This window comes from Leucoraja erinacea, chromosome 14, assembly GCF_028641065.1.
Source record: "Leucoraja erinacea ecotype New England chromosome 14, Leri_hhj_1, whole genome shotgun sequence".
NCBI lineage: Eukaryota > Metazoa > Chordata > Chondrichthyes > Rajiformes > Rajidae > Leucoraja > Leucoraja erinaceus.
Window position 1 is genome coordinate 47,163,424 of NC_073390.1, and position 16,063 is coordinate 47,179,486.

Here is a 16,063-nt window from a genome sequence, read left to right on the forward strand (position 1 = left end):
ATGCTGTATCTCTAAACTAAACCAAACTAAACATGCATTGCAGGGGTCGGCAACCTTGTTCTGCATAGGGGCCAGGGCCCATGTCTGTGAGCGGATGGCGGGCCACATCTATCGCCATAGTGTGACACTTGGTGTTGTTTTTCGCATTAGTTTGCACGTGTTTTTCAATTCGTTTTCTGCAGTTCCCAGGTCCATCGCGTTCCCTGGGACTGGCTGCAGTTCCCAGGTCGGCTCGCCTGCCCCGGGACTGGCTGTAGCGCCCAGGTTGCTTGCATGCCCAGGGACTGGCTGCAGTTCCCAGATCCGCTCGCATCCCAGGGACAGACTGCAATTCCCAGGTCGCGAAAATGAATTGAAAAATAAAACCGCCTGCGGGCCGGATGATTTCGGGTTACGTGCCGGATCCGGCCCGCGGGCCGTAGGTTGCCGACCCCTGATGTATGGGATGGCAGGCAACCAGTATTTCACTACAGATACATGCCTAGTGCAAACTGATGGTATAAAATTGCGGCAAAGAAAATCAACTAAATGCCAAATCCTCACTGTCTTTATTGATTTAATAAACTAATGTTGTGTACTCAGTACAGTGTCAAATACATTCAAAACAAAGATCAAAGAAATAACTTTCATTTTTATGATTATTTCAAATATTGACTATTTCATTCTTTGACCCAGCGAGAACTAGATCTAAGACCAGCAGTACATTCAACAGCGTTTGAAGGTGGCTGCAAAATGATGGAATTATATAAAATTCCACCAATTATATATATATATATATATATATATATATATATATATATATATATATATAGTCTAGGCTTGATACAAAATGAATCCTGTGAATGTGCTATCATCATCGTTGCTGGCAAACACACCATTCCACTCCCGGGTTATCATCAGCCAGATCTCATCGCTGGGTTGCAACTTGAGAATTGTCATGCCAGAAGCCTGGTCTATATCTTGTCCAAATATTGCATCTCTGCTCTTCAGGACCCGAGTGCCATTTCTCACCAGGCTAACCCTTATCGGCCTACTTCTCACCGTCAAATGATAGGAAAAGAGGTAAACCCCACCAATACTGCAGTGAAACTTTCCAGTTTCTGGGTTGTAGGCATCCTGGTCATTGTAGAAAATCTTCTCAAATTTTATTGGCGTGCCGACTGGAGGGAAGGACTTATTCGGCAACAATCCTACACTAAATGCGGATGGCGTGATCTTTGTATCCTTGCCCTTTTGTCCTGGCGCACCCTTTGGTCCAGGACCACCTTTTCTCCCACGCAGACCTCTTCCACCGTCTCTTCCCTTTGGTCCCACTAATCCTTTCAGCCCCTGTAATCCTCGCTCACCTTTGTCTCCCTTTAGTCCCTGATCTCCCTTCTCTCCACCAATTCCATCGTTTCCTTTCATGCCATCAGTCCCCGGCTCCCCGTTTTCTCCTTTGTCACCCTTCTCACCTTGTAAACCAGCTTCTCCTCGACTTCCCTTCTCGCCATCATCCCCACAGTCGCCTTTCTCTCCCATATCTCCTCTCCCACCCTTCTCACCTTTTTCTCCAGTTAGCCCCATTTTGCCCACTTCACCTTGGTCCCCCTTATCTCCTTTGGTTCCGTTTTCACAGAGACCTCCTTTGTCTCCTTTATCCCCTTTAATTCCGGGGAAGCCAATGTTTCCTTTATCGCCTTTTGTTCCTTGCTCACCTGAAATAAAAAAAGGAACACAAAGATGGCTGGGAGAATCTTCATAAGTGTTGCGTTGCTTGCGTCTAATATGACAATACTAATCTAATCCAGAAGCACATTTCATAAGACGATTGGACATCGGAGCAGAATTAGGCCATTCAGCCCATTGAGTCTCCTCCACCATTCAATCAAGACCGATCCATTTTTCCCTCTCTACCACATTCTCCCGATTTCTTCCATGAAACTTTTGATGCCCTTCCTAATCGAGAAAGTAGAATTACAAAAAAAACAATGAATATTCTGTTATAAAGCACATTAATTGACATAAAGGAGAAATGATAAGCCGCTGAATTCCATATCCATTTCTTGATCAATTATTCGCACTAACATCGCGGCAGAGGGTAGCGAACATTTTATGTTGCATTCCAATCTTTGCATCAGTCTACTGCTTTACTTTCTTCATTGTATTTACTATTGTGTCTAACATTATTATACATGTTGTGTGTTTATGAGCTCCATGCAAGCAAGGAATTTCATTGCACCCTGTTGTAGAAGACAATAAACTAATCTGAATCTAATCTTGTTTTTATCACATACTTTATATGTATAGTATACAATACAAAAAACGGTTGATCAAAGCAGTTTATTTATTGATATCAACCAATTTGCATGAGAAGTCTATGGCATATTTGGTGAAATAGTCCTGACAGAAAAGAAGCAATCAAATTCTAAGTGGAATCTTGAGGTAACCCGGGAGGTCCTGGTGTAGGGGAACCACCGGTGTGGCATGGTTATTGCCTTCCAGAGCTTGCAGCACAGGGGACTCAGGTTCGATCCCGACTACGGGTGGCTGTCTGTATGGAGTTTTACTGAGTTACTCCAGCCCTTTGTGTCTATCTTTGGTATAAACCAGCATCTGTAGTTTATTTTTTTATAGACATGTTATTTCTATTTATTATTTCTCACAGCCAATTTACCGATGGTGGTGACGGGTTACTACTGTGGCACAGTGGCACAGTGGTAGAGTTGCTGCCTTACAGCGCCAGAGACCCGGGTTCCATCCTAACTACGGGTGCTGCCTGTAGAGAGCTTGTACGTTCTCCCCTTCACCGCGTGGGTTTTCTCCGAGATCTCCGGTAGTGGGGAAGAAGCTCGAGTCGATTATTAAAGATGTTATAGCGGTGCATTTGGGAAGCAGTGACATGATCGGTCAAAATCAGCATGGATTTATGAAGGGGAAGTCATGCTTGAATCTGGAATCTTTTGAGGATGTAATAAGCAGGTCTATAAAACTAATAATAAGGGAGAGCCAGTGGATGTGGTGTATCTGGACTTTCAAAAAGCCTTTAACAAGGTCACACACAAGAGATTAGTGTGCAAAATTAGAGCACATGGTATTGGGGGTACTATATTGGCATGTATAGAGAACTGGATGGCAGACAGGATTAGGAATGAATGGGTTCTTTTCAGAATGGCAGGCAGTGATTAGTGGGGTGCCTCAAGGCTCAGTGCTGGGACCCATGTTATTTACAATATATATTAAAGTTTTAGACGAGGGAATTAAATGTGACATCTCCATGTTTGCGGATGGCACAAAGCTGGGTGGCAGTGTGAGCTGCGAGGAGGATGCTATGCTGCAGGGTGACTTGGATAGGCTGGGTGAGTGGGCAGCTACATGGCAGATGCAGTATAATGTATAATGTAGACAGAGTTGATGTGGACAAGCTTTTCCCTTTGAGAATAGGGATGATTCAAACAAGAGGACATGACTTCAGAATTAAGGGACAGAAGTTTAGGGGTAACATGAGGGGTAACTTCTTTACTCAGAGAGTGGTAGCGGTGTGGAATGAGCTTCCAGTGGAAGTGGTGGAGGCAGGTTCATTGGTATCATTTAAAAATAAATTGGATAGGCATATGGATGAGAAGGGAATGGAGGGTTGTGGTATGAGTGCAGGCAGGTGGGACTAAGGGAAAAAAGTTGTTTGGCACGGACTTGTAGGGCCGAGATGGCCTGTTTCCGTGCTGTAATTGTTATATGGTTATATGGTTATATGGTTATAATGTAGATAAATGTGAGGTTATCCACTTTGGTGGCAAGAACAGGAAGGTAGATTATTAACTGAATGGTGTCAGATTAGGAAAAGGGGAGGTGCAACGAGACCTGGGTGTCCTTGTACATCAGTCACTGAAGATAAGCATGCAGGTAAAGCAGGCAGTGAAAAAAACTAATGGCATGTTGGCCTTTATTGTGAGAGGATTTGAGTTGAGGAGCAAGGAGGTCCTACTGCAGTTGTACATGGACCTGGTGAGACCACCAGGTTCATAAATTTGAGGAAGGACATTCTTGCTATTGAGGGAGTGCAGCGTAGGTTTGCCAGGTTAATTTCGGGGATGGCCGGACTGACTTATGATGAAAGAATGGGTCGACTGGGCTGGTATTCACTGGAATTTAGAAGGATGAGAGGGTGTCTTATAGAAACATATAAAATCTTAACGGATTGGACAGGCTAGATGCAGGAAAAATATTCCCGATGTTGGGGGAGTCCAGAATCAGGGGTTACAGTTTAAGAATAAGGGGTAGGCCATTTAGAACTAAAATGAGGAGAAAAAAATCACCCAAAGAGTTGTGAATCAGTGGAATTCTCTGCCACAGGAGCCCAATTCAATGGATGCTTTCAAGAGAGAGTTGGATTTAGCTCTTATGGCTAAAGGAATCAAGGGAGATTTGGAAAAAGCAGGAACGGGGTACTGATTTGAGATGATCAGCCATGATCATATTGAATGGCGGTGCTGGCTCGAAGGACCAAATGGCCTACTCCTGCACCTATTTTGCTAGGTTTCTATGTTTTTTAGAACTTATTTTTTCCCAGGGTGGAAATGTCTAACACTAGAGGGCAGTGTTATAAGGTGAGAGGGAGAAAGTTTGATGGAGATTCGCGGGACAAGTATTTTGACACAGAGAGTGCGGGGGGCCTGGAACACATTGCCAGGAGCGGTGGTGGAGACAGATACAATAGCGGTGTTTAAGACGCTCTTAGATCGGCACGTGGAAATGCAAGGAATAGATGGACATGGGTCATGTACAGGCTGATGAGATCCGTTGTCATCATGTTGGGCACAAACATTGTGGGCCAAAGGACCCGTTCCTGTGCTGTGCTGTTCTATGCTCTAAGTTCCTTCATGATTATCGATTCCGAGCTGTAGATTAAGTATGCCAAGCTCCTCACAAGTCAACAGAAAACGTACAGCTTACTATTAGTTTATCAATGACACATCCTTCAGTAATTGTAACTATGTACATATCCTGCTAATTTACACTGCAATTTATAATGTTCAAGAAGAAAATGATTGAAATTTCATCTTGCATCTTTCAAAACCCTTTGGTTATTTATTTCGTTTTGGTTTTTTTAAAGTCCATTTTGAATAAAGAGTCCTATCCAATTGCTACACCTAGGAGGTATGGAAAAGGGAGAGGAGGTTCTCACTCCTGCAAGGTATTGGGGGCGGCACGGTGGTGCAGCGGTAGAGTTGCGGCTATACAGTGCCAGAGACGCGGGTTCAATCCCGACTATGGGTGCTGTCTGCACAGAGTTTGTACATTCTCGCTGAGAACGTGGGTCGAAGGGGCTGTTCCTGTGCTGCACTGTTCTATGTTCCATGTTCTATGTTCTAATTGTTCCCGATGTTGGGGAAGTCCAGGACAAGGGGTCACAGCTAAAGGATAAGGGGGAAATCCTTTAAAACCGAGATGAGAAAAACTTTTTTCACCCCCCTGGAACTCTCTGCCACAGAGGGTAGTTGAGGCCAGTTCATTGGCTATATTTAAGAGGGAGTTAGATGTGGCCCTTCTGGCTAAGGGGATCAGGGGGTATGGAGAGAAGGCAGGTACGGGATACTGAGTTGGATGATCAGCCATGATCATATTGAATGGCGGTGCAGGCTCGAAGGGCCGAATGGCCTACTCCTGCACCTAATTTCTATGTTTCTATGTTTCTAAAGAAAAAATAAAGAAGGAATAACACCAAAATCTTTCCCTTTGTCTCTTGATCCAGTGTCCTACAATTCTGGGACCCTGGTGCCGAATCAAAGGCGTCAATGCCCAAAGTAAAGATGAGGAACACAACAAGACTTCACTGAAGGAACAAACGGAGAGGGTTGTTATCCCCCAGTGTCCTGAATCTGTCAATAATTCTGGAGCGTCTGCATTTGAAACACGTTCCTGGAACTGTTTCCAGTCTACCTGCTGTTTCGATAGTCAAGCATTGGCAACTCCAAACTGAACCATCAACAAAAGCCAACAAAATCAAACCGACCATTTCAAGCCAGTATCCTTTCATCGACAATAGGAAAGAAGAAAAGCAAGGTATAAGAGTGAGGGAAAGATGAGGTAAAGTAAAAAAGAAAAAGGGAATTAGAGATTAAATAACAAGAGACGTTCTAGTGCAAAGCAACAGCTGGTGGTCTTACAATGTAGAGAAGACCTTATTATAGGGACCAGGTGCCACATACTCAATTGAAATAAGTGCAATAAATCAATACTTCACCCAAAAACATTTGTGCCCATGACAGTCAAAATGGAGAAAGTCAAATGGCCAGTTTAACCCTGTTGCTTGCATGGGACGATGCCAGGAACAGGAGAGGTGGTTGTTGGGAGATGGTAATAGAAACATAGAAACATAGAAATTAGGTGCAGGAGTAGGCCATTCGGCCCTTCGAGCCTGCACCGCCATTCAATATGATCATGGCTGATCATCCAACTCAGTATCCCGTACCTGCCTTCTCTCCATACCCCCTGATCCCCTTAGCCACAAGGGCCACATCTAACTCCCTCTTAAATATAGCCAATGACTGGCCTCAACTACCCTCTGTGGCAGAGAGTTCCAGAGATTCACCACTCTCTGTGTGAAAAGAGATGAAAAGTAATGGAAGGACAGATGATGTGGCACAAAGGCATCTGCTCCTAGGACATGCCCTTTGCAGGCAAGCATGTTTGGTGGTAACATCACACAGTGTGCTGATAATGTTGGATCCATTGAATGTGGGTCCTTTGTGGAATGTGAATGTTGGATCCATTGAATCCACATCCATTGAAAGTGGATGGCAGTGAGGTTGAAGAGCAAGTTTTTCAAGTATTTGGAGGGAACGGAATTTCAGGATTAACGCGAGGTATTATGTCAAAACAGGAATGAAAAAGCAGCCATTGCCTATGTGGACAAAGATTGCAAATGAGAGGTATACAGAAAGCTCTAACTGTTCTGCATGAAACGCAAAAAAGGTCAGCGTGTAGGTGTAGCAGGTGAATGTGGCAAATGGTATATTGTGCTGTGCTGCATACAGCTTTGGTCTGCTTATTTAAGAACACAATTACTAGCTTAGGGGGCAGCCAGGAAGAGATTCACTGATCTAGTTCCTGGGATGAGAGGATTATCCTATCACAAACAGCTAAAAAAAGATTTGTTCTTTTTGGAGAAGAACAAGGAGTAGGTTTTATTGAAACATTTATAATCCTTTGTGTTTATAATTGCTTTTAAATGTTATTGTAACGGCCTCTGGCAGCTTGTTCCATACAACCACCATCCTCTGCATGAATAGGTTGGCCCTCTGAGTCCTATTAAATCCTTCCCCTCTCCCTTTAAACCTATGAGGTAGATATTGAGATGTTTCCATGAGTGAGATCAAATGATCAGAGGAAATTTAAAGAGGAAATGGATACAATGTTGAAAGATCAAGGTGTAATGAAATTGGTGTCTGAGTCGATCAGCCATGATCATAATGAACAGGGGGGATTAAATGGGTGGCTCGAAACCTCCTACCCCTTTAATCTTATATACGTGTTTATGTTTGGGAAGGAACTGCAGATGCTGGTTTAAACTGAATATAGACACAAAAAGCTGGAGTAAGGGAAAAGCTGAAGAAGAGTCGGGACCCAAAACGTCACACATTCCTTCTCTCCAGAGATGCTGCCAGTCCCGCTGAGTTACTCCAGCTTTTTGTGTCTATCTATGTGTTTATGTTGCTTGGCATCAGAGATGGTCCCAGAACAGCACAGACGCAAGCCGTTAGGCCCCTCTTGTCCAGGCTGAGCAAGTTGGCATATTGAGCTTGTCCCAGTTCCTTGCATTTGCCCAATAGCCTTGTAAACCCTTCCTATACATATATGCATCCAAATATATTTTAAAAGTCACAACTGTATCCATTTCTGTCGTTTCTATAGTTACGTCTAGCAGCTCTTTCTAGATACTGCATACTGCCATTGTTTAAACCAAAATCAAAATTGTATTTGGTTTTGTATTAAGTGTTTTGTTTGGGATTAGGAGCAAATGAAGATATGTTATTTTCGGAAATGTTTGTTTTATCTTCTGCAGCGAATGCAGTAAATAACAATCAGCCATTTATTATCAACTAAAATGCCTTCAATTAAAATAGTTGATATTAAAATCAGCTGATATTACTTGGTACCTCGCATCTTAACGGGGCATTTCATTAGACTTTACGCCTACATGCAATGATCTTGTGGTTGGATCTATTACAGACCGTATGTATTGTAGCATTTTCATTACCATACCTTTCTCCCCTGGTTTTCCTATAAATCCTGGAAGCCCATCAAATCCATCCAGACCACGGTCTCCTTTAGGTCCTAAACACAAGAGCATATTGTTTTAAACCATGAAAGCAAAATTTGTCCTATTAAATTGCGCCGTGTATGAAAGTTCAGTAATAAATAACTTCAACCAAATAAAAGGATAATTTGTCAATAGGAAAGATTTATTAACATGGAATTCCTTCTGAAAATATACTGATAGAGAAACGGGCTCACACTCTCAAACATGACCTTGAGTTGTAGATATACATGTAATCTCTGCCAATTCTACCCGGTGCTTGGTGTACCTGACATCTAAATAACAACCAAAGCATCTATCCTGTGTTAATCATGTTACGGCCCACCAAGTCCACACTGACCACCAATCACCGGTTCACACTAGTTCTATCCTACACATTACGGACAATTTACAGAAGCCAATTAACGTATAAAACCGCATGGCTTCAGAGTGTGGGAGCACACGGAGAAAATCCACGTGTTCACGGGGAGAACGTATAAACTCCGTACAGACAATACCCGAAGTGGGGATCGAACCCGGGTCTCTGGGGGCTGTAACTGCGGCTCTACCTCTGCGCTGCTATGCCCCACAAAGGGTGAGGTTCACCAGAGGTCAGTGCTGAGGTCTGTCGGCTTGCATCAAACCAAGTTTCATTCGTAGAGCCATGTTGGACCACCCTACAATGGATGTGAAGACCACAATGACACTAAGCCTTTTGGCCTTAAGATCATTGTATGAACCTGTAGCTGGCCAGAGTCACAATTCACTGCACGTATCACATTTGGGGTGCACCTGCTCTCTACTCAAGGAAAAGGCAATTCATTCAAAGTTTAGTTTAGTTTAGTGATAAAACATGGAAACGAGCCCAATGAGTCCACACCAACCATGGATCATCCATTCACATGATGTTATCCCACTTTCTCATCCCACACATTAGTGGCAATTGAAAGGGCAATTAACCCACAGACCCGCACACCCAGTGCTCTGGTGTCCTCCCACACTCCAAAGACACACAGATTTGTAGGTTAATTGGCTTCTGTAAATTGTAAATTGTCTCTAGTGTGTGGGATAGGGATAGAGTTAGTGTATGGGGTGGTCACTGTTTGGCACGGACTTGGTGGGCCGAAGGGTCTGTTTAAGCTGTTTAGACACCAGCAGAATATCTCTTCTTCCTCCTCCTTCTACCTCTCTGTCAACTTGGCCTTCCTGGAGCTCTGTCCTCCTCTGTCTGCTCTCATTGGAGGGCCAGAAGATCTGCAGCCAAAGTTCCATTTTGTGGCACAGATAATATTCCGACACATATTGCCACAGAAGGCCGTGGAGGCCAGGTCAGTGGATATTTTTAAGGCAGAGATAGATAGATTCTTAATTAGTACAGTGTTAGAGGTTATGGGGAGAAGGCAGGAGAATGGGGTTTGGAGGGAGAGATGGATCAGCCATGATTGAATGGCGGAGTAGACTTGATGGGCCGAATGGCCTAATTCTACTAACACTTAAGACCTTATGACATCTCTTCCTTCAAAGTTGTTTTCCTGCACTGTTTTTAAAATAACAATCTCCATTCAATGGAGTCATAGAGTGATATAGTGTGGAAACAGGCCCTTCAGCCCAACTTGCCCACACTGGCCAACATGTCCCAGCTAAACTAGTCCCACCTGCCTGCATTTGGTCCATATCCCTCCAAACCTCTCCTATCCATGTATCTAATTTTGTCTTAAACTTTGTGATAGTCCAAGCCTCAACCTCCTCCTCTGGCAGCTTATTCCATACACCCATCACCCTTTATGTGAAAAGGTTACCCCTGAGATTCCTATTAGATCTTTTCCCCTTCACTTTGATCCTGTGTCCTCTGGTTCCCGATTCCCCGACTCTGGGCAAGAGATTATGTGCATCTACACCATTTATTCCTCTCATGATTTTATACATCCCAACCTAGTTACAGTATACTCCCAAAACTATTTGAATGTGAAGATCTCTTTAAATAATGCAAGTGGGATTTCTTCCTACAGGTTAGATCAAGCTTCCTATGCATAGTTTACACAGTGAGCTAAATATATTGGCTCGACCCAGTTTGACAGGGAAGCTATCAAATCAGTGACACGCATGATATACTTCCAATCTCCAGCGATGCTCTTATACATGTCAGATACCTCATAAGCATACTAGTCAATTTGATGTGCTGCTCAAGTAAACTGCAAATGTGCCCTTCAGAATCGGTACCAAATGTTAATGCCTTTGGTACCTAAAGAACAAGGCAACTGGTTAAATCATGGACAGGGATATCATATTTAGCTTACCTCTTTCTCCCTCAGAACCTTTTATGCCAGGTGACCCTGTAGCCCCAGGCAAGCCCTCTACCCCTTGATCTCCTTTTTCACCTGATGGTCCTGTGAAAAAAATTACAACATAATAAGTGTTGAGTTGAAAATTCTGAAGCATTTCTGTGTTGTCATTAATAGACAAAGCAGACAGTTTCATCAAACCATAAAGTAATAAAGTAACCACAATTGTTAGTTGGCAATATTGGAAGGGACCTCATTCCAACTCTGTTTGAGTTTCAGCAGTAGTTTATTGTCATGTGTACCGAGGTACAGTGAAAAGCTTTTGTTACGTGCTAACCAGTCAGCGGAAAGACAATACAGTATTATAATCGAACCACACATGGTGTACAGATACATGACAAGGGAATAATATTTATTGCAAGATAAAGCCAATCACGTCCAGTCAAAGATAGTTGAGGGTCACCAATGAGGTAGATAGTAGTTCATGACTGCTCTCAAGTTGCGGTAGGATGGTTCACTTGCGTGACAACAGCTGGGAAGAAACTGCCCCTGAATCTGGAAGTGTGCGTTTTCACACTTCTATACCTTTTGCCCATTTGTTAACCTATTTGTCTAATGAAGCCTTTCACTGCTTAGGTATCTCAAAATGGTCGATGAAGGACATGCAGAAACCCGTTGGGTATGATCCACTGCCGTTGCGGTTTGTGCAACTGTCTCCCAGCTCCAACAGCCTGCATTCAAGCCTAGCCTCCAATGCACTCAGTTGTGGAGTTAGCACCTAGTCCCTGTAACTGCATCACTTTACCCCAACGATTTGGAACAGAACCTTTCTTTAGACTGATAGTTTAGTTTAGTTTAGTTTAGTTTAGTTTAGTTTAGTTTAGTTTAGTTTAGTTTAGTTTAGTTTAGTTTAGTTTGGTTTAGTTTAGAGATACAGCGTGGAAATAGCCCCTTTGGGTCACCGAATGCGCACTGACCAGCGATCACAGAACATTAACACTATCTTGCGCACACTAGGGTCAATTTACATGGTGAAACTTCTTCCTCAGATGCTGCCTGACCTGCTGTGTGCTTCCAGCATTTTCTGTTTTTATTTCAGAGTTCCATCATCTGCAGTTCTTTACTTCCATTTTTCTTTCATGTTAATACAGCTGCCTGTCATATTACATGTTAAAACATTTCAGAATAAATGGTGTAACTCTCATCATGTGCAGGCAACCAGGGGTGGCATTATTGAGTTGCAGGCTGCCTTAGGATACGGTTGTCATTCACATTTAGCTCTGCTTCCCTTCAAACAAGATACAAGAAATGATAATATCCTTTGCTCCATCTGTTTAAGGAGCTTACATAATTGGAATCTTAATGTTTTCAACTTAATTTATGGCAAATGTGAGTGCATAGGCCAAAGCTTCCCAGGGTTTTGCACCAAGTTAACCCCAAGATGATGAGGGCATTCATGCATCACATAACTTAGAGCATGGGTGACCAAACTCATGCATAACTCAAGCATCAAGAACCAGAAGACACAGGTTTAAGGTGAGAGGGGAAACATTTAATAGGAACCTGAATGGCGGCTTTTTTCACACAATGGGTCGTGGGTATATGGAATGAGCTGCCAGAGGAGGTGGTTGAGGCAGGTACTATAACCACATTTAAAAGACATATGAATAGGTACCCGGAGAGAACAGGTTTAGAGTGGTGATATTGCCAAATGCCGGCAGGTGGGACTAGTGTAGGTGAAGCATTTAGGTTGGCATAGGCGTTGGGTAGAAGGGCCTGTTTCCATGGTGTATGACTATAGCTCTTTAATGCAGTTTTTTTTAAATATAAATGTGATATATATTGATGACAATGATGGCAATGAGCAAGATGTGTTGAGGAGCACTGGCTCAAAAGAGGTTGTGGAAGATTGACTAGATATTTCTACCACTCTTTCATGGTCACCTGCTTTTCCTGACTCTCCCGGGTCTCCCTTTTGTCCTGGTATGGGCGGGCAGCAATCGCAGCAATTAAACAGGAACTCGGCTGAATCGACAGTAAAGTTTCCATTATCTTCAAATGGAGGCACCGTTGGGAAGGTGTCAAATAGACGTAGAGATGTCGACTTCAACGTGGAGCTTTCAGATGAAAGGTCCACATTATCAGTACCAAGTTCTTCTGCAGATGCAGTTGAGGTTGGGACTAGAGCTCGTGTGAAATCTTCATCTTTCTTGAACTCATCTTTTGCAGACATTTGCGCTATGAAGAGGAACAACAGCAGTTTGGTATGCCATGAAGGACTAAACATTTTCTCCAGCTGAAAACAAAGATGAGTACATGTTTTAATAGTGCAGGACTAAAAAAAAGTAAATTGTATTTCAGAAACCATTGTCATTTTGTTCTTATTGTTCAATAAACGTTTAACACAAATTACTTAAACGTGAACAGGCCACAACTTTGTTTTGTTCTGGAGGTTTATATCATCCTGATGCTTTGCAGCATATCCATTTCTCAAAGAAAGAGATCAATAAATTAAATAAAAACGATAGTCAAAAGTCAAGAATGTTTAATTGTCAAATGTACCGAAACGGAACAATGAAATTCTTACTTTCAGCAGCACAAAAGGCTTGTAAACACAGTGCACAATAGATATAAACCACTGTACTCAATGAGAGCACCAACCCCAATATTAGTGCAACAGTTGCTCAAGGTTCCAGCATCTGCAGTTTCTTGTGCCATCATTGTTTGCCATTGTTGAATTATTCATATTATACATTAACAGAAATTAAATTTTGCCTGGGGGCAGTTCAAAAAGAAAAGCACAAAATAACAGTGTAATTCACCATTTCAAATAGCAAATAATGATCATTAACATATTTTACAGTCCCTATTCACAAGTGAAAAGGGAGAAACCAAATATTTGCCGTTTGCCTTTGATTGTTGATTTTTGGTCATATGACTTCCAATGGAGCCGATATTATGTGTTTCTCAAAGCAATAGCCTAACTCAGGTATCACTGAGCAGTTCTCGGTTCCACTTGTATAAAGTGCAATAGAAAGACACAAACAGACTCACTATTGTGCTGAACACTTAGTGGTACGAGCATATCCATGCTAGTGCAATATGTTAATGACAAAGGGTTATTTGACGTTCATTGGGGTAACCAAAAACCAAGTTACCCAATAACAACTCAAGTCTTTGTTGCAAAATGTAACTTGAGTATTTTGTAACTCTGCCCTTTAGGTTCTTTAAAACTACTGAAATCAAATATTTGTCGCTTCTTTTGCACAGCGGTAGAGTTTAACAGTTCTTATTACTCCCAAGTAAATTTCAAAGTTGTTAAGCCTACAATTCGAGATGGGTCGAGAAGGCCTGTTTCCATGCTGTAATTGTTATATGGTTATTATATGGTAATTCAGTATTATAAATGTTCATCATATTGTATACATAGAATATTCAATATTATGTACAATAATTGTATTTATATATATATATACAAGAACCCATCTTATACACAATCATTTGTATTATATATAATCATAACAGGAGGAAATAATTATGTTGATAAATGTATGAACACTACCATTAGCACTCCCATTAGATTATTTTGTACTGGCCATTGATATACCAAACAGGATTCGGAAAGAGCAACATATTAGCACAGTTTTCTCGGTAATTGGGTTAAGGATTCAAAGAGAAATGTTAAGAGTTATCGGACTATAGCGTCGTTCGTGCCAAATAACACCAGCAAAATTGCACCTCAACTGAATAAAAAGTGTGATTTTTCTTTTTGCTTTAAACTACTCACGGTTTGTAATGACAAAATAAATCATTTAAATGCCCGTTGTTGATTATTACGTATAGTTAGAACCGCAAAGCCATGTTTTCAGTAAGTATTACACCACCCTGGAACATACCAATGTTAATTGTTCCACCGTGAATGAACAAAATAGTGAAGCAAATGCCACTAAACATATGGACATACCTGCTGTGTTGCTGTCTTACCATTTATTCCAGTCACCCAGCATCAGTTGGACTAAATGTAGTACTTGACTTACAATCACTGATTTATTTATTAATTATCCTTACTCTGGACCAATGGCAATCTAGGAGATTGTTTTTCTTCAGAAGGGGGATTGGCTGATTTTTCTTTTAACCTAATTCTAAACTCCAATGATGAGGCAGAAAGTATGTTAACAGTTGTATTCTGTATCTCAATGACTTCTTGCAGTTCCTTCTATTTCTTGAAAATGTGATTCAACTATTTAATTATAGAAATGAATTTCAAAAGGATGTCACCTTTCAATTCAAATGGCATATTTGGAGTTAAAACTAAAGGATTGATAATAGCTATTATATTGTGTTATTCATTTTTAATTAGTTTCGAATTATGCCATGCTGTTATGTAATTGTGCAGAGATTATTGCAAGTCTTAGATAATTAATGTCCAAAAGAATTAAATCCATTTTTTGTATGTAAGAGATATTTTCACATTACTGTGTTATAATAACAGACAGCAGGTTTCAAAAAGAATGAGTTCGGAAGCCTACATTTTGCAAGGCAAAGCTGAATATTAAATCAATGCAGGGATTCTGTAAAATGAGCCATGCAGCCAACCCTAAATTCGCTGCAAATGGGTTTGTGTAATGCCAACTGGTTAATTTGAAAAGGCCATTGCAAACTTTTATTCTATGGTTGCAATGTATGTTTAAAGATTTTTTGGAGAGTCAACGTGGAATTTGAAATCTGAGTCTCAGCGATTCATCTTAAATGTAACGTGTAATATTAAAAAAGCTCCAATTTATGGATGTCAGAATTTTTCTGCATTGGCTGTTTTGATGTTACCGCAGATCTTTGAAAATCAACTTAAAATGAAACAGTGAAGCGTGTCGTGTACCCAATCTATTGAAGTCTTAGTAGGCAAAGGAAATAAAACTAGCTATCGAGAACATTCATGTATATAAATGCTCCGTTGTTGTTTAACTTCGAGAAGCGGTAGAGTTGCTGCTATACAGTGCCAGAGAGCCGGGTTCGATCCTGATTATGCGTGCTGTGCGGAGTTTGTATGTTTTCCCTGTGACTGTGTGCATTTTCTCCAGTTGCTCCGGTTTCTTCCCACACTCCAAAGACATGTGCAGGTTTGTGGGTTGATTGGCTTCGGTGAAAATTGTAAATTGTCCCTAGTGGGTAGGATGGTGCCAGTGTGTGGGGTGGTCGCTGGTTAGCACAGGTTTGGTGGGCCGAAGGGCCTGTTTCCACTCTGTATTTCCAAACGAAACTAAAAGAGCAAAACTAGAATGGAATATGTTCAGTGTAATTATATTTTCAAACAGTACCTGGGCAGCACCATGGCACAGCGGCAGAGCTGCTGCCTCACAGCACCAGAGATCCGGGTTTGTTCCTGACCTCGGGTGCTGTCTATGTGAAGGTTGCAAATTCTCCCCATGGTCGGAAGGGGGGGTTTCCTCCCACATCCCAAAGACGTACAGATTTGTAGTTTAATTGGCTTCTGTAAACTGCCCCG

The 16,063-nt window shown here is 41.8% G+C and overlaps 1 protein-coding gene across 1 annotated transcript; it reads right to left on the reverse strand.

The window, feature by feature from the left end:
- Nucleotides 1-807: 807 nt before the first annotated feature.
- On the reverse strand, nt 808-12,882 carry otol1b (otolin 1b). Its single transcript, XM_055646338.1, has 4 exons — nt 12,505-12,882; nt 10,576-10,665; nt 8,245-8,316; nt 808-1,697 (listed from the first exon to the last, which is right to left on the reverse strand). The coding sequence occupies exons 1-4, from the start codon at nt 12,845-12,847 to the stop codon at nt 814-816; spliced, it is 1,389 nt and encodes a 462-aa protein (XP_055502313.1). The 5' UTR covers nt 12,848-12,882; the 3' UTR covers nt 808-813.
- Between the last annotated feature and the right edge of the window lie 3,181 nt (nt 12,883-16,063).